The sequence below is a fragment of the Lottia gigantea genome (genome assembly GCF_000327385.1).
Source record: "Lottia gigantea unplaced genomic scaffold LOTGIsca_11, whole genome shotgun sequence".
Lineage (NCBI taxonomy): Eukaryota > Metazoa > Mollusca > Gastropoda > Lottiidae > Lottia > Lottia gigantea.
Genome location: NW_008707001.1, coordinates 1939366 through 1959453, shown reverse-complemented (window position 1 = coordinate 1959453; position 20088 = coordinate 1939366). Strand labels below are relative to the sequence as shown.

At 34.7% G+C, this 20088-nt stretch overlaps 2 protein-coding genes across 2 annotated transcripts in view; both read right to left on the bottom strand.

Moving 5' to 3' along the window:
- LOTGIDRAFT_156479 (hypothetical protein) overlaps nucleotides 1-7613 on the bottom strand; it is a gene marked incomplete at both ends in the record, with an annotated part of 30447 nt that extends 22834 nt beyond the window's left edge. The window contains one exon of the mRNA XM_009047116.1: nucleotides 7562-7613. Coding sequence (XP_009045364.1) covers nucleotides 7562-7613 — 52 coding nt within the window. The remainder of the gene's footprint in view (nucleotides 1-7561) is intronic.
- A 9374-nt stretch (nucleotides 7614-16987) lies between these two features.
- LOTGIDRAFT_156478 (hypothetical protein) lies at nucleotides 16988-17381 on the bottom strand (the record flags this gene model as incomplete). Its single annotated transcript, XM_009047115.1, has 2 exons — nucleotides 16988-17082; nucleotides 17138-17381. The coding sequence occupies 2 exons, from the start codon at nucleotides 17379-17381 to the stop codon at nucleotides 16988-16990; spliced, it is 339 nt and encodes a 112-aa protein (XP_009045363.1).
- Nucleotides 17382-20088: the final 2707 nt, after the last annotated feature.

Sequence of the window (20088 nt, the reverse complement as noted above, 5' to 3'; positions counted from 1 at the left end):
AGTTAATATAATCTTTGTAAGACATATAGAAGTAGGAAATTACAATAAAACACTAAGATATATGGATATACTACTTCTAGTTTTATTACATACTACATTTCCAAACACATACAGGTAACGTTATCAGGTAAAATTTTATTTGATAACGTTACCTGTATGTGTTTCTAAACGTAGTATGTAATAAAACTAGAAGAAATATATCCATATAATTTGTGTTCCTAACATATAATATTTATGAAACTGTAGCTTCATTATTTATAAAGATTTAAATTACTGGATTATAATATAAATCATGGGGCTCTGTAACTAAGTATCTGTAGAAATAAATTAGATATATTATACATGAATTGAAAACAATACATTGTTACAACAGGGCTGGTGATTTTGTTTACTCTCTGAGCCAATCTTGTCTGACAATTAAATGACACTATTGTACAACAAGATGTGTGCAGGGAGTGCTGTCCCTACTAAAATTGATTTTAAAAGGGTTGTAAAGAGGTTTTCTATTGGGACAATGATAGCATCAATTTAACAAATAAAAAAAGCTCCAGTCAGACATGACTGGTAAATACAGTCTTATCAACAGCCCTGATTTACCGTAACTAGATTGGAATGTCAATATTAGAAAATTGAACTGTCCGTAGAAGACGATGTTGACTTTAGAGACATTAACAATAAACTGAAGGTGTAAATAAATGAAGGGTCAAACCTAAAGGTCGTTACCCACTACAGCATTTTCAGTCGCGTGACAACGCCTTGTATATCACTTCGAAATATTGCTCTGAAATCTTGTATGGGATTCGTAGATATTCCACAGCAGCAGTCTCTCAAGACTGGGGGTACAAATAGGGGCCAGATTAACATAATAAGGGAGACGACTGTCAAGGTTGAATTTAAAATGAGACGGCTCTGTGGAAGCGTCATAAACACCTGGTTCTTTTCCAAGAAAATTTTTGAAAAATAAAATTCATATGTTGAGGCAAAAAGATAAAAAATATTCATTTTTTTAATTTGTTAGAAATGAAGTGGGGCTATTATTGGGGGCACAAAACAATGTACTACACCCCCCCCCCCCCCCTTTCGCAGCAACTGACCCCTGAGCTGTCAACAACATTTCAAACCCCAATAACCCCTGAGAAAGTTTTCTGTAGTGGGTCAAGACCTTTACTCAGTTATTTGTGGAGTGAAAAATTTCATCAATATTCTTCAGTTTACTGAGCAAATACACTCTCTTTCCTCATTGACCATTCTTCATGTATACCTTACATTTTAACAAGTCTGAACTTAAAATTAGATTAAAGAACTGACAGTCCTCTTGTATCAGTGTCCAAAAGTAGGTCAATATAAGTATATAAGTAAGTGGCCAGGGGGAGGGGATGTCAACAGAAAAGAGGCTTTCTGAGCTTTGCCCCCCTCCCCCGCTTTAAAATTTCTGTACATGACTTTTTCAGTAGCCATTTGTAGCTTCATCAACTAAAATAATTTGGAAAGATTACTTTTTCAGAAGCCCTCCCCACTTTCAAATTTGTTATAAATATCTGAGGTTGCCCTAACTTCTAACCTAGTTATTAGAGTTTTGCCCAAAAAACCTGAGGGCAACAAGAGCGGGTGGCTGCTCCCACTGCCACCCCTTTGGCTTTGCCACAGGTAAGGTATGTGTTTTTCTTTGAAGATAACAAATCCACATTCAGATGACATATTATAATGAAGTGTCATTGTCATCTATAAGGAAAGAGTATGACATAATTATACCTAGAAACGTGATAATATTACCACATGAATCATAAACCAGTTATAATAATCATTGTATCTAGGATAGGCTGGTGATAAAATTTTCTACACAAAGGGAGTTTACAGGATACTGAATAAAAATGTTTATAATTCGAAGAAAATCTAAGATAGATCAAACCAAATAGATCACGACCAAATACGCCCACTTGGGCATGCAGTTGGTGAAATAAGAAACTTTCTCCTTCATCTTTTTATAAAAAACCAGCAAAAAACTGTAGATTTTATAAAGATTTATAAAGAAATGAGATTGACAGACATGAGGACCAATGATTCACCATTCTGTCAATAAAAATACAAACTGAAACTGTTGCGTCAATGAAATGTTAAAGATCCCTCGACAGTTGGACAGCTGAAAGAGCAGGCTAAAGCCGCTGTCCTGGCAAAATTTCCCTCATGGCACCCTGCATGGCGTTGCCCATTAGCCCACAAGGTGCAGAAGAGTAGGACGTAAAATTCCATTCATTTCATTTTAGTTTCATTTTATATAGGATTGAGAAATGATATTGAAGTAAAATTGCTATACAAGATTTTTAAGGACATCTGAGATGACACGAAGCAAATGTATTGGATTACTGCTTCAGTCTTCATCTTATTATCCTTTCTAGAGACCTCCACTGAAGTGTATCTTGGCCTTTCCCTGCTTCTCTTTCAATAGATAGCTGAAAGAGTCCCGAGTTAATACACTTAAATTTACCTGACTCACTATATGGACATGATAGGCTGATTCAATGGTTGCTTTCTGCTGTCTTGTCACAATCTGCTAGCTAGGCTGATTCAATTGTTGCTTTCTGCTGTCTTGTCACAATCTGCTAGCTAGTTGGACACGATAGTTCTGTATGCAGTGCTATCTTGTCACAATCTGCTAGCTAGTTGGACGTAATAGTTTTGTTCAATGGTTGCTCTCTGCTGTCTAGTTGGACACGATAGTTCTGTATGCACTGCTATCATGTCACAATCTGCTAGCTAGTTGGACACGATAGTTCTGTATGCACTGCTATCTTGTCACAATCTGCTAGCTAGTTTGGACATAATAGTTTTGTTCAATGGTTGCTCTCTGCTGTCTAGTTGTGGACACAATAGTTCTGTATGCACTGCTATCTTGTCACAATCTACTAGCTAGTTGGACATGATAGTTTAGATCAATGGTGGCTCACTGCTATGATGTCACAATCTGCTAGCTAGTTTGACACGAAAATATCATTATCATATATTGTTCAAAGATCACAAGATAGATAAAGATATCTTATCTTTCTTCCTGTTTTCAAATGAATTATTTGTTTAAAGATTAACAGTTTATCTCTAATCAAACTGATAATTCATGTCATCAAATTGAGTAGATAGCGTGGACAAACTATAACGGTGACAAAGCACGAGAATAATAATATCTATAAATAACGTTTTGGATGTGACGCTAGTCTAAAAGCTTTTTTTTTTGTTGAAGTTTAGGAGTGCTGAATGTTAAATTTTGATTCTGAAAAAGTGATACAAATTGCTACAAAGTAGGCTTAGACATTTAAGTAAATTGTTACATTGTTGCCTATTTTTATTTGTTAAAGCCAATATCTAAACAACTAGAGCCTTATGAGGGTTTACAGCTTTCCCTATTTAACCAACTGATAAAGCAAATATTCAGACAGGGGTAATTTCTCTCGAGAGGGAGGGATGGGGGGTGGAGTTGAGGATTATGGTCCTAGTCCTGGTTTGCACCAAAATTACACCCCCACTTTATTTGAAAAATATGATTTTGTTACGTTTTTGAACCAAATTATGCAACAGAATGCATCACTCCATGATGCCCTTTGAGCCAGTCTGCCCCTTATTTGTACCCCAAATCTTGGAGGGTTGGCTGTATCCCTATAAATAGCGTAACAATGTTTACTATTTCTTAATTATTATTTAACTATTGTTGTTTCCAGGTTATAAACATGTTATTACAGTAAATAATGAATATTTAATTAGTTGAATTGGATGAAAGATATTGATGAGATGTTAATTACCTGGTTCAGGTGACTAGACTATAAATAATATAACAAGACAAGGTAGAAATAATCAATCTCAAGTTATAGTTAACACACACCCACCCAAACCCAAAATCTTAACGATAGTGCGGGGAAAAATAAACCAAACAGAGGCCTAACTACTAATATTGCAATAAAAATGTTTCTGTCATATTATTTGTGCCTTATTGGCCTGAGGATGGGAAATGCCATGAAGTGGGAAATGAGAAAAAAGTTTTCTCCGAGTTCAAGAAGAAAACATTGTAATATATGTCAAGGGGGAATTATCTGATAACAATAATAAGTAGGTATATTGAATATTGTATATTGATATTTAGCAGATAGATACACAGAACTTGATGAGGTCATACTATTGTGTTACATCTACAAAGTCTGTGGAACTTGATTAAGTCATCTGTCTTCATTAATCTAATCAATCCAGCTGTAAATGGGTATGGAAATTGCATGAATGATCAATGACGTGGTTTGGCCAAGGATCAGCTAGTGGACAGGATCCTCATGAACCTAAGATGTTATTCTCATAAAATATAGTTGTTGGTTTCTGTGTATTTCATTTGTTATATTATAGAAATTATTGTACAACATAAGTCATCCTGATTGGTTCAAATTCACTACCCTACCAAACTATGTTTTCAAGGTCGTGATGATACCTTCATAATTTTCAACTCAATTTACCCCTGTCAGTGATGTAGGTAAGAGGAGCTGACATGGAAAAAGCTTTTAGTCGCTTGGATGGGACAAAAATTTATGGCAAAATTTCCCTCATTGCACCCTGCATGGCGTTGCCCGTCTTAATTAGCCCACATGGTGCAGAAAAGTAGGACGTAAAACTCCATTCATTTCATTTCACGCAACTATATTGATAAAGTAGGCCACAGTTTTATCTATTTTTTAAAAATGGGTTCCCTGATTTTCATTTATGAAAATCAAAATGGTAATACTTATATGAATAGAAAGAAGAGGTGTTCTAATGACTTTGAAAAATACCAGTTTGTCTCACATGTCCATAATTAATTCATAATCAGCTAAATTAGAAGAGAATTACCAGCCGAATTCCAATGAATGACTGATCAAGAAAGGTCAAAAAATCTTTCTTGTTCATCCAGACTTTACATACATGGATATTTATGATTGGTTAAAACTTAAATTATATGCAATAAGAACATAATGATATGATTAAGAATATATGATAATTTATTAGAAACACCAATTAATCAAATAGTTTGCTTAATTTGACACTAAAAAATAACGAAACCCAACTTTAACAAAAATGAAAATGAGTTTCACATACTATTTTTCTGCATCTGTTATCGCTAATGAAGTCAGGCAACACCATGCAGTGTAAAATAAGTGAAGTTTTGCCATGCAGGACAGCTGCAGCATTAGCCTACTCTATTCAAATTTCCAACTGTCAAGGGATCTTTAACGTGAAACATTATTATAGTTAAACCAAAACAAGAATACAATGTGATGAATTTAAAGAATGCAATCTATATCATCAGGTGAAAATTACCTTGGTTATTTCAACTTAATATAATAACAATTGTTTATAATATAGACTTCACAACTCTTTTAACAAGTCATACTTTAAATTCTTCATCTCTTACACATCGTCTCTAGGAATTACCAGATTTCTTAAATCATGCATGCGAAAGACTGTTGACCTACTGTAATGAGTACAGAATAAGTCATCATCCTCATTATTTTGGAAGATCCAGCTGAACGTGGGTACGTAATTCTGGAACATACATAGCATAACTTGTCAAGCAAGTAACATACACCAACAGTATAATAGCAGGCAAAAATACTTAGTCACTAGGACATCAAAATTTCACCACAATTATTGACGACTCGTCTTTTTAAGGTACTCTGTGATATATAGAAAAGACATGTATTAATATTGAAATAGTGAGTAAAATTCCTAGTTTGAGATATTTTTGAAGGAATTTGAACGTGCATAGCCTGCAGCAGACCCTTGGATAGCATACTAAAGATATAAAGATGAAGATCTATTGAACACCAAATGACTTGAAGTTATTTAACAGTCATAAAGACATGTAGTATAAATATATATTATATAAGTCTATTAATCATTACTCAACATCATATATATTATTGACAATTCAATACAAATTACATCATAGAAAGGACAGAGGTAAACCAGTACATACTTAAAGGGACATTCCGCCTTTTTTGTAGGTCGAAATTTTGCTCAAATTTGTGGAAACTATAATCCAGAATCTATGAAAAGGTATCCCATAATGTATCTGAAAGTTTTAACTACAAAAAGCCGTTAATTTTTTTACGCCAAAAACTTTACGTTAACCTTTTACAGATTGTGATGCTTTTTGCAAACTGTTAGAAAACTACTGTAAGGATTTGAGCAAAATAAACGCCCAATTGTAGAGAAATATGTCTCCTACATTTTCGAAAGATTTCAAGCCATCATAGAGTGTAAGGTCCGATACTCTGGAGCATAGCCTATTTTCATATACCATCAAACAATTAATAAGTAACATAATCAATTCATCCTTAAAGGAGCATAGTCAGCAATCAACTGACCTCATTTTACAATCCTTTAAGCAGGTCTAATATGGACGAACTCCTTGGAAAATTGTTTCATCATTCGGATGGGATGCAGATAAACCAAGGCCATAGACACTTCAATTCAAGATCTATCGTCACTGACCTAACCAAAATTTTCCTCATTGCAAACTGCATGGTGTTACCAGTCCTTGGTGTAAACATGAGCAGAAAGGATAGACGTACACTCTATTTGAATCAATAGTTTTAGAAATACTTTATTCATACCTATCAATTGATAACAGGTAAATAGGTATGTATTTAACTGTATTTGATTATAGACATAGTAATCAAGTTATAAATAAATGGAAAGTGCCCGAAGGGTAACTAAATTTTAAAATGTATTAATGGCTTCCTAGAAGATACATATCTGAAATGAAATGAAATGAAATGAAATGCACAGCCTGTAGCACATGGGGTCTAGGTTTAAAAAAAAATCCGAAGATATTATCTCAACCTATGCCGGGATTAAACCCTGGACCTTCAGGTTAGCGAACAAGTGTCTAACTCACAGAGCCACTGCAGCTCCCAATACATATCTGAAGGAAATTAACACGTTCTATTGCATGTTTAATTAATATTAGGATTTTTATGGTTTATATGCAGACCAAACACAAAACCATTCTCCGCTATCAAACAAAAGTATGCACAGTGGTTCACTTTATCTAAATAGCTTTGTGTGAGGTAGTAATAAAGTAAAACAAACTTTTGAATAAGAGATGGCTGGGCCACAATTTCAAAATTTTTTAACAATTTACATAGTGAAAGAATAGCCTGTGACCCCCCTGGAAATTTGTTGGCCCCTTCTCGGCCCCCTCAACTACTGTTTACTGGAAACACCACTGGATCATTAAATACAAATAAGAAATAGTTTCAGCTGTTTTGAAGAGAGGAGAGCTAAAATAAATGGAAACCACAGTAATTAATGAAGTGATTGAAGTGTATTAAAGTAAAAACAAAGAAACCTCAAGGTACATAGAGAGTTCACAAGTATTTATAAACAAGTATCATTCTAACATGTCAACTTGTCAAAGTTAACATGATGTTGGTAATGTAGTTGACACGAAATTGGTCATTCAACTAGCCCATTCATCAACTTGGTGTAAATATCATAAAAACAATGATATATGTCCGTCACAGGTCACATGTCAGATCTTTTCTTTTTTCACCTTCGTTGTCTGGTCGTGGTATAGTCCAGCCAAAGAGATATTTTTGAGCCATTATTAATGGTTGTTAACTGTACAAGTTGGGTAAATTCTTTTTATTTTGGTAAAGTCACAGACCTATGCTTGATGTTTGACAGAGGATATTGACCGTCGGTCATTTGACCTACCCTGTCGGTCATGTCCGGCATATAGAGCCGGCTAACAGCCCTGCCCATTAAGGTCCAATTGAAAATATAAACATGAGCAGTTCATTACAATCGTAGGTAGTAGATTGGGTATTTGGTATTTGTAAGTAATAATGGACAGCCCCTGCCACCCCTTCCTTTCCAATCACTTCATGTAGGCTATAGCATGTGACTAACAATCAATATATCTCTATTAAAATATGCAGGGAATTTCCTGATTTGAAGTATGTTGTTGAGAATCATAACAAATTGTTCAAGTATGTAAATAATTGAAACTACTATAACCCGAGACAGGAAGGGTAGAACATGTTGTCTAAAATTAAATTCTTTTCAGAAGCCTGTTCCCCAATTCTTTTCATAATGTATAGTTATATAATTGTGAATAAAATATTGTTTACAGAAAAAAAAAGTGAAAATTTCCACAGATTTTGAATGATCTAAAAATCAAAGAATATTTGAATGAATAACTTTAAAAAACTTAGTCAAATAGTGGCAGCAGGTGCCCTTCAGAGAGGCCACAATAGCTTATGATATCATAATTTATCATTGGAGAGTCCACATTAATTTGTTATTCAATACATTTCATCCTTTTGAGTCCAGATTACTAATAATACTTTTTTGATATTTATGTTTGTCATCCCTTTGAGCCTTTTATAGAGTAATTTGGCCTAGACATCCTTTCCAGAGAGTCCACATAGCTAATCAAGTTTAACAGAATATAATATAATATAGGTTATGTATGTATAATATGTCACCAGGGAGAGAGTAGAATGTCATGAAATAACATAGATCAATAAAATATTACTGATAAAATACTACAAAAACATAAAACATAACAACTAAACATTTGATATATGTCAACTATTCAATAAAATAGAAAACTCTCAAAGGATTTTATTAAGTTTTTTACTTGTCCTAATTTCATTGATCCAGTGGTAGGTACAGACTTCTGAGATTGGGGGTATAAATGGAGGCAAACTGATTTAAACTGCCCTGTCATTCGACCCAACCAGATCTAACAAAGTTTCAACAACCAAACCAACAACACAGAATCATCCAATTTGAACCAATCGAACTCTAGATTGCGATATCAGCATACGCTGGAAGCGAACGTTAACTTGTCATCTACCAACCAACCCTTAATGGGAAGACAACTGTTTAGGTATTATGGGGCTAAAACGTATAAAAATCATACTTTTGATTTTTCAGAAATGAAGTTGGGGTACAATTGGAGTACAAATCATTACTCTAGGGGGACAAATGCCCACTGCATTGATCTCCTATAGTTAAACAGTCAAAAATATAATCTGACAAAAACTACTTTAATTATAACAAAACCTGTCATAAAATGCATATTTTAAGTGGAATTGCAAGAACCATTGTTAACTGTTGGAAAATTGAAATGGTTCAACCTCTTTCCAATCCCTTTTAAATGATGAATCTAGAAGTTACCGGGTACAAATTAGAAACTGGTCCAGCTTGATTCAACATGACAATATCTAAGCTTATGACATATGTTTTAACAACTTCAAATCTTGTAGTTTGTCTACTTTGTATGTCTCATCTATTAAAGAGCCACCTAACCCATTTTTTAATTTTATATTATCAGGAAAATACCCCTTTGGTGGACACTTTTCAACCACTTTTATATTTGTCCACCCTATAGCTTTTCTTTTATTTAAAAGTTGGTTGTCTTGTAGATGACAAGTAAACATTCATTACCAGCTAACTGATATCACAGACTAGGTAGTTGTTGGTAGATGACAAGTAAACATTCCCTTCCAGCTAACTGATATCATAGACTAGGTAGTTGTTGGTAGATGACAAGTAAACATTCCCTTCCAGCTAACTGATATCACAGACTAGGTAGTTGTTGGTAGATGACAAGTAAACATTCCCTTCCAGCTAACTGATATCACAGACTAGGTAGTTGTTGGTAGATGACAAGTAAACATTCCCTTCCAGCTAACTGATATCACAGACTAGGTAGTTGTTGGTATATGACAAGTTAATGTTCGCTTCCAGCTAACTGATATCATAGACTAGGTAGTTGTTGGTAGATGACAAGTTAATGTCCGCTTCCAGCTAACTGATATCACAGAATAGGTAGTTGTTGGTAGATTACAAGTTAACGTTCGCTACCAGCTAACTGATATCACAGACTAGGTTGTTGTTGGTAGATAACAAGTTAACGTTCGCTACCAGCTAACTGATATCACAGAATAGGTAGTTGTTGGTAGATAACCAGTTAACATCTACTTAAGTCTTGTAATTCATATTTTGTAAATGTATTTGTCTGTTCTATTATAAAATCTCTAATTTTTGGATCTGTGAACTGTCTGAAAGTCATATCAAGCAGGCCCGTAATGAAAGTCATATCAAGCAGGCCCGTAATGAAAGTCATATCAAGCAGGCCCGTAACCAGCCCAATGTACCAAGGGTGACGGCAGCATTTGCATGGGGGGCGAAATAGCTGATAGAGACTGATTTCAGGTTCAATTGAGAATTTGTTCTATTTTTGCAAGAGCCCCCCCTCCCTTCACCCCCTTAGTTATGGGCCTGGAAGTAAGTAGACATGGCTGTCAACTTAAAGCAAAACAACAGTCTAGACCCTCTTCCTGTTGCACTTGCAATTAATCAAAAATATGAATGGGATGTCAGAAAGAGAATAAAAAAATAGAAACAGGAAGAAAACAAGATTATGACAATTAATAAACATAACACAAATATGTCAACCAACACAAAACAAAAAAAGATGTGTTGATTATTTTGTCAAGAATTTCATTCTGAAAAATATTACCATACTTGACTTTGAGAGACTATAAATGTTTGTCATTAAATGGTTTAAAAGACACGCCAGTTAAAAAGGTGATGAGAATTGAAAAAAAAAGCTAATAGATAATTTTCTGCTCTACTAATCATGATGAACGGTTGAAGTGTCAACTCACAAAGATATTCACCAACATGAGCAATGGCTTATTTAGGGGGTGGGCCATTGGGCCATTACATTACTATATGTAATAACTATGAAAGTATTTTGTCTGAATACACTTCTACTATTGATTATCATGAAATTGTTTTATTTGAATATAATATTATTATATTTTATCATGCAATTACTATAATCAGCTATGAGACGTAAGGGATTGTAAAGAGGTTTTCTAACAAATTTGTATGTGTATTGGTGACACTGATAGCATCAATTTGTTCATATTGTGAAGACAATTTTAGTTTTTCCATTATTGTTTACGAGGTCAATTCCTTAGGTAATTTATGAACTTGATTTGCCTATACTTTTTTCAAAAAATCAGTCCCATCTTCACATTTTTTTCAGCATTAGCTTTATTTTCAACTCTTCAATACTACTATGATATAAGTACTAAAACTATACCCTGATTGTTGGCACATACCACTACTTTAATACTCAACCCCATTAGTTACTTCTCATCTCATATTGCCTAATTAACATATTAAATGAAGCCAGAAGACATTAGACTGATATTTGGTCTACGAATACATGATAGTGTTAATAGGTGAACCTGACTTTGACTGACAGTAATGAGGCCTAATTACCAAAAATAACAGCTAACTTTTTGGCCGTGAAATTTTAGTTTCTAAGTTGAAAAAATGATAATGAGTATTGTTTTCATTACAAAGGTAGTTAAGGATTAGGTATTAGGGGGTGAAAGCCGACACTGGGCCAACTCTCGAAAGCACTGGCACAACCAGGTTACAGAAAGTATCAAGTTATTCTTCAAAAAAAAGCACTGACACAGGGTTTAAGTCTTGTTGATATTATTGTGGAAATTACCATTAAGGCAATCAAAATTTTTCAGCAGAAAAAAATTGGACTTTAATTTTATTCAATTAATTATGCCCTGGAAGTGACCATAGAAGCTACCATGTTACATTTAGTTTAATTGTATGGGAACACAGTGCTGGATATTAATTCCGAAAAATAATACAGTCAGCTGAAACTGATCTTTTTCAGCTGGTAAAGCAATATAAAAAGTCATATTTTTCAAACAAAAGATTTTTACTTTACCATTTGATTGCACAAATTCAAAATATTGATTCGTATTTAGTCAAATATATCTACTGATAATAAAAATGAAAGTAGAGTTAACTGATATATTTTATATATTAATTTTAACAGTTTTTGATAAGAAATGCTGTCATGTATTACAAGCCATAAAACAACATTTTCTGCCAAACTTGTGAAATAACACTGCACTGGTATATAATACATACTTTATGTCTTCAACATTAAAGTAACACTACCTCTTAGAATGAACATTTAAATTCCCAAACTCAATGGTGGTCATCACTGGACTTACCTGGTGTCGTAACTATACAACAGAATCCCTGTATATGACAAAAATTTATTAATTAAACTTTAAAATTATAAAGCATTTAATAATTACCTGAAGTTTTATAGATTTATTGGATTACAGAAGTAATCTGTTGTATATTATGACACCAGGTCCATTTTTTAATATAAAAGCTTGAGAATTTAAATTTGATGTTTATTTTAAGAGGTAGTGTTCCTTTAATGTTGGCTCTTATCTGTATTATATCAGAAAGTTTTATTTATTACAGATATACAGAGGTTGTAATATTCATATTGATCTTCCAACCTTACGGTCTGTAGGATATACCATCTGTTACAGAATGTAACTTTGTTTAATTGTAAAGGAATGCAGTGCTAACAGCTCATTCTGAAAAGTGGTTGGGGTTGATTGTGTGCCATGGCCAGTAGTTTTGAGAGTCAATCCTTGAGAGTTTAATCCTTCTAACATATACCTAGATTGTAATTTTTATATTGATCTTTTAACGATCTGTAGAATTAACCTTCTGTTTCAAGCTTGACAATTATCAGTCTGTTCAGAGCTTAATACCAATTGAGAGGATGATCCCCTACCCCCTCAAACTCCATCATAAATACTGCAAAAGCAGGCTGAATACAAATGTTTTCATTCAAACTTGAGCCCTAAATCTCTTGGTAAACAAGCTTTTATCTCTAGATATAACAAAAGACCATCACCAGACCATACTTGGTATATCACGTCTGAAGAGCTAAATTGGGCACAAATTTTTTGGCTATGGCAGATCAAATGAACTGCAATAAAATTGAGTTTGCACCTGTTTTGGGAGGATGGACAAACCCTGTGTAGTGTGCAATGAGAAAAATTTGCCAGGACAGGGGAGGGGCATAAACGCATTCCTACTCAATATCAAGCTGTCCAGGGATTCATAACAAATGGCCAAGGTACTAACTTTGGCAGATCAGACCAACTGTTCAAAGATCATTAAAAATGGAAGATAAATGGAATCTATCCATGATACTAATTACTAGAGATAGTGTGGTATAAATATTTATATTACTGATAAACCTGTAAATAAACATCTTGTCTTACTGACAGGCTGGTAGAGAAAGTTATTACACAGATAATGAAGTACACCTTGATTATTTCAGTACTAATTTCAGGTGACTACAAGTTATCCAACTCAAAATTTCTGCCACTTTTCATCAACCCCACTGGTTTATTTCAATTGTCAAAAATGTTATGAATTCAAATTGCCATTTTAATGATGGTATTTTAATACTTTTCTCTTATAACTAATTAAATGGAATGATGTCCTACTGTTATTTATTAGGTAAATTTTTCTAAATTTAAACTCCTTTTTGCCGCATGAAATAAAATCTGGGTTTGTGAGAATCCTTTCTGACTGTTGCTCCTTGGCCAAAACTTTTGGTAATAATCTGTACCAATTTACAGCAGGGTTTATGAAGGACCAAGCCAAATCCAATCCATTGACAGTGATCTCAGCTCTGTCGTTAGGGTGGGGTCAATGGGGGCTGGGCCCCAGCAAAACCTACTTCAGTTCAGTTTTGCCCTTCAAACAATCGTCATCATTAGGATGGGGTCTGTGCAGCCCCAACAAGTGAGAATTAAGCCCCAGCAAAACCTACTTCAGTTCAGCAGAGATTGATTTATTTACAGTGTCTTTGTACAAAATCAAAAAGATATAGATTTTGATAAGTTTTTGGCAGCTCAAAATTGTCAGAAATGAGTTCTGTAGGCCTTTAATTCTTTAAATTTTTTTTGGTACAAAATCTTAGCCCCAGCACCAATTCATTCCTGGCGGACGGGTTGATTGATTTGATACACGTCTGATTTGAAGGAAGATGACATACCAGTGTCAAGTTAAGTTCACAAAGATTGGAAATTCATATATCATCCACATCAGTTGACCTGGTTAAGGATTATACATTTGAAACATGTGTTATACGACAGGCCTTGGAGACGGAAACAAATAGGAATCTCGGTAGACATAGACAAGGTACAGGTACAGTTTACAAGACTGACAAGGTACAGGTACAGTTTACAACACAAACAAGGTACAGGTACAGTTTACAAGACAAACATCAAAAAGAGCAAATCTTCAAAACTTCTTAAAAATTAATTACTACTCTTCGTTAAACAACTTACGGTACTACATTTGTCTGATGTCTGATCACAAAAACCTTAGATACCTAACACTTAAATACTGTCAATTCCACGGTCATCTTCACAATGTCGAGCTATTACGCACTTCATCTCATAACTTAACTTCAATAGCCACCTTTCTTATATCATAGAACGCAGCGATTTGATTGGATTGTACGTTATAAAATACAGCCAATCATAGTCTTTTTTCAAATTCATCATTGCTCTTTTTTCAAAGTCTCTTTACGATAATATCACAAACATTTCACAACATACTGTCTAAATTAAGCAACATTCCATGTTAAATTCAGATGAAATATGGATATTATGATAAATTAAGGATATGATAGATCAGGGATATAACGAATTAACGTCAACATCAACAATCACCATCCTACCATTATGATATAGAAATTGACAAATATATTAGAATATGACGAAGTAGAAATTAGAAAGAAAACATCAATGGTGAAGCCATCATTATGTTTCAAGTGATAAGGAAATCCTGCTCTTCATTTATCAACATTCTTTATTTACTATTTCACTCTTGATTGGACCAATGTAATGAAGTTTTACATCCTAGTTTTAGCTTCTGTGAGCAGCCCCGTCACCAGGAATGAATTGGTGCTGGGGATCAGATTTTGTACTCAGAAAATAATAAGATTTAAAGGCCCAGAGAACTTATTTCTGACAATTTTGAGGTGCCAAAAAACATATCAAAATCTAAATCTTTTTGATTTGTTCAAAGATACTGTAAATGAATCAATCTCTGCTGAACTGAAGAAGGTTTTGCTAGGGCTTAATTCTGACTTGCTGGGACCCAGCCTCCACGGACCCCACCCTAACAACGGGGCGGTCTAAAGGGCTAATAAAATGAAATCCTATTTTACTGCTTTTCATTGGATGAAAAAAATGAAATAGAGTATTGTGTCCAATGATTCTCCACTCAAACTATAATTGACATGTCATCAATTCACAAAGTAAGAAATGTAAAAGTAAATAATTCAGACAATTTCTCAGTCAAAATGTGTACTTTATTTCCTGTGGCAAACAGTTCAGCTTGTATTCTTCAGTCAACAACCAATTGCTACTTTTTATTACAAGTTAACAGTTCAAATAGACATTACAATACAATAAAAAACAACACCCCCACTCCCAACATGTTCAACAAATGTATTCAGGTAGAACAATACAATAGACAATACTAGTAACCAGCTCTCAGAAAAATTAACCCAATTTTCTACTCAATTCAAAGGGACAGGTGCGGTGCGCCAGTTTTGGAGGTTGATTTTAGTCTTGAATATATGTAAATAGTCTTCAGTAGTACACAAAATGTACGAAAATCACATAATTCATTTAAAAATACTTCAAACTAGGAATTTTACGCCCTATCTCTATATATGTCTTTTCTATATCACAGAGTATCTTAAATTGACAAATCGTCATTTGAACATTCAAACACAGATAATTTTGGACACACATGGATTTGAAGGCTCAAATTTCGACGGTAATAACCACCAAATAAACAATATTTTACTTAGTAAAAACTCTGAAATGTATGCAGAATTTTCACCTTAAAAATATTATGTAAATATATATCTCTTAGTCAGCCCCGACCTACACAAATCTCAAATAAAAAGAGGAAAAATTTCTTTTTAATAATAAACAAAAACTTCCAACAAAAATTGTGCCCTTTTTCCTATCGTCAACAAAATAAACTGAACCATTGACATCCTGATAGAAACATATACTGGTATGTGAGGTTTGTTTAACTTGAAGCACATATTTTGAATGACAATAAATGTGACATTTGTTAACATAAAAAACTACATAAACCTCAGTCCAAAGAAAAAAAATCAAATTTATGTGATGACAGGCAGATGTTATGATGAACTTTTTATTTATTATAAAATTGTTGCTTATCACTGAATATTGGTGAAAATCCTATGATAAGAAGTTTAAGGAAACCATGAGGGGTGGAGAAGGAGGGGTGGAGAGGGAGGGGTGGGGAAAATCTTTGGCCATTGAATCCCATATTGACCTGTGTTTGCTCTATCAAGCTAAGGAGCAGCAATATGCTGATTAGGGATTGACAGAGTGGGGTGGAGAAGGTGTGTCAGCCCTAATCTGCCCCCCCCCCCCCCTAATCTGGCCCCCCTTTCCCCCTCTTGCAGAAACTCCAGAAAGTGAGCAGTATAACTATGCCTATCAGTGCAGTTATAGATCTATTGGGTAGTTGAAAAAGTAGGGAAAAATTCTTGTACCAAACTCAGTGCAGGAGGCTCTGCTGGTCTCAATTCTTAGCACCCTGCAGAAACCCCAGTAAGAGAAGGATATAAATGTGTATTGAAGTAGTAGCAGAATTAAGAGTAAGATAATAGTAGAATCGGTTTTATTCCAGGCAGATGTCATATTCAATGTATAGTAGATTCTGCACTTCGGTGCCAAATATCGTAAGAATTTTTATTCAGTTGTATGTCTAACTATTCTCATCTTCTTTATCTTGTATTCAGACATGATGGGAAATGGGTTAATGGCGTAGAAATTCTAGAATTAGAATTGCCCTTTAACAAGTAGACAATTGGACCATTGAAGATGTTCTGTGGCAGAGTATATACACACATAAATATCTTTTGAAAAGTTATGGTGCAAATGCCCTTTAGTTCACTCCCATGACTTACTAGCCAACTGAATAGCTGATATGGTATTTACATCATTAAGTTAGTTAACACTCTCAAATCTCTATTACCAAACTAACTGACTGTTAACAAAATGGATAACCCCCCTAAACCTCCTTCCCCCACCCCCACAATACAATCTCTTCCACTGAAGTATATGAGGTATATGGCTGAAATTTGATTACATAATTAGGTAATTACTAAAGTAAATTAATCAATACTTACTTAACCAAGTTTGATCAAAAAGTTTTTCAGATTGAACTACATCTAGAAATCCATTTGCCATATCATACAATACATCCATTCCTTTTTCTATGGAACTTTTCTTAACTATTAAATCTGACTGTTCATCCGTCACTGTTTGACTGCTTGTATTTGAAGGGTTGGCAGCCCTTAATACCTCAGTCTCCATTAAAAAGATCACACACAGGCTGACAAAAAACATAGTAGCACTGACTCTACAAGCCATGATGGCTGTTTTAATAAGGCAGCTATTCAAGCTAAACTAAACTGAACACGTTATATTACAAAATAAGTAAAATCTAAGGACACTTAATAAACTATCAGTTACATTACTTGATGTCGGTCTACACTCCCCGTTATCTACAAACACAACTCTCTTTTCATATAACTCTTCTCACTTCGTTTTCCGGTTAAAATAGAGCATGACGTCACAAGTGCCACGCCCCACTATCACGATATACCTTGACTGGGGCTTCACATGACTTAAATAAATAATGTTTTATCAAACTATCTAGCTATCGCCAGCGTCTCATAAATTATGCAAGGACAATATGTGAATGACTCACTATAATTAAACAGTGATTTGAGTTTAGTGGCCCCTATTACTTTATGTAAACCTTGTCTCATATCTAGGTCACATTAAACTGATATTACCTGTAAAGGTGAGCTTCAATAGAATGAGTAGACTTTTAACGACTGTAATTAAAGAACAATTACATTGTAATCAAATACCATTCTGATCTGTTATTATTATACATGAATAACAAGGCTTTGATTATAAAAGTGTGGTATATTAACTGCATGAATAACAAGGCTTTGATTATAAAAGTGTGGTATATTAACTTCATAACGCCCGGTATTAAATGTTACATGGATGATATTGAGTGTATGCATTCAATGAGTATAGATTATAAAATTAAAAGAGTGGTATATCAACTTAATAACGCCCGGTATTAAATGTTATAATTATCACAGGGATGATATTGAATGTTTGCATTCAATGAGTATAGATAATAAAATCAAAAGTGTGGTATATCAATTTCATAATGCCCTGTAAAATATAACATTGTGATACACTGTTGGTATTATCAGATTCTATTGTCTAGTGGTATAATATTATATTATGATTTGTCATGCACGAAGCAGACTATGCTTACTCTTTTCAAATCACCTGATGTTACTTCTCGTTTGAGGAGTCCACTTCTACACAATTATTGCTCCCAATTTTTTCATGCCTTGGGAGAGTTTTTTGGTTGGAATTGTTCTGCTTGTACGGATTTTTATAGTAGTATAAAAGGGATTCTACAAAAGTTTAGTAGGTGTATTGGAGAAACACTTGCTTCAGTTGCAATTCCAACAAAAAAAGGGACCATGACGTTTCTATCCTTAACACCATTTAAGCCGAATTATTCATTTATCCGGAATTATTAGAATTTGAATGGGGGCTCGAAATAAAAATTATAAAAAACATGAAAGTGGGAATATATTTCAAAATATCAAAACGGAAAGGATTGGAAAATGAAAGCAAATTTAAACTGTAGAAACGACATGGATATTGAAACAAACACGGTAAAAAGACCGGATGATCCGAAATTTTCTGTCCATCCAGAATTAGTGACGGAGCCTAAAAAAAATTGATTTAAGATACAGCTCCGATTTCAAAATTATGCGACATCTTGAATGACTATTACCTCAGTCCCTCATACGAGAATTGCCCACACCTGTCGTTAGGGTGGGGTCCATGGGGGCCCCAGCAAAACCTACTTAAGTTCAGCAGAGACTGATTCATTTACAGTGTCTTTGTACAAAATCAAAAAGATATAGATATTGGTATGTTTTTGTCACCTCAAAATCGTCAGAGATGAGTTCTCTTTCTGAGTACAAAATCAGAGTATGTTTGAGAAAGGATGGCATTGACTAGGAGAAGGGACTATAGGGGAAGAGAGGCTCAGTGGCGGAGCCAGGTTTACGTCCGAGGGGGGGTGGGGGGGGGGGGGCTAAATATCTGAAATCGCCCGAATTCCCCACCCAGTTGTGAGATTTTTGACCCAAGACCTGCTTTTGGGGCTGCGAAGGGGGGCGGCTGCCCCCTCTGCCCCCCCCCCCCTTTAGCTCCGCCACTGAAGAGGCTACACCTTCTGTCTGAACTTTGATTTTATGCAGCTTCCTCCCTTTTAATTCATTGATCGTGTCCCTCAAAAATATGTTGCCCCTTAAATCCAATTGGTCTAGTCTTTATTTCTTTCCCACCCGTCTGTACCATATTTGGTGATTTTCTAACAGCAGAAAAGCCCGATTTATGACTTATGAAAGAGGCATATTGTTAAAATAACAATCTTTAGAATCTTTAATCTAGGATCCTAGAGGGGAGCCTGACGTTATGCCTACAATTTTCACTTGTCTCAAGATCAGTTCAAGGGAAATAACCAGTTTTAAGGTGGTGATGACGACGACAAAGACGCCATCTACCGGCTATTTACCAGCAGGTGCTTGTGACGTCAATGGGATATTCCCTGGTAGTTTCATTGATGAGTCATCTTGAAGAAATGAAATTACTGTATATTCTATGGCCTTAGTGTGCATGCTACCTGTATCTTCTTAACTCAGGGAGCAAGTAGAAGCAACACTGTTGTTTCTAGGGGACAACTGCCCGTCCATCGGGCGTTGTTCCGACGCAATTTACAAACGATTTTTCAAGATGGCGGCCCCGAATAATTCTAAGGGCGAACCTGATGATCAAGGTAGAGGCTTTTTCCTAGAGAATCCATCTGATGACTGTCTATTTTTGGCCTGAATGATTCATAAAATGTTGTCATCGCCGTTTGATCACATGGATCACTGTATATCGGAATCCTATTTTCTATGACAAGTCATGTTATATTTGAATAAGCTGTCAATCTCAATTGTTTACTTGGTTGGAATTTTTTCTGACC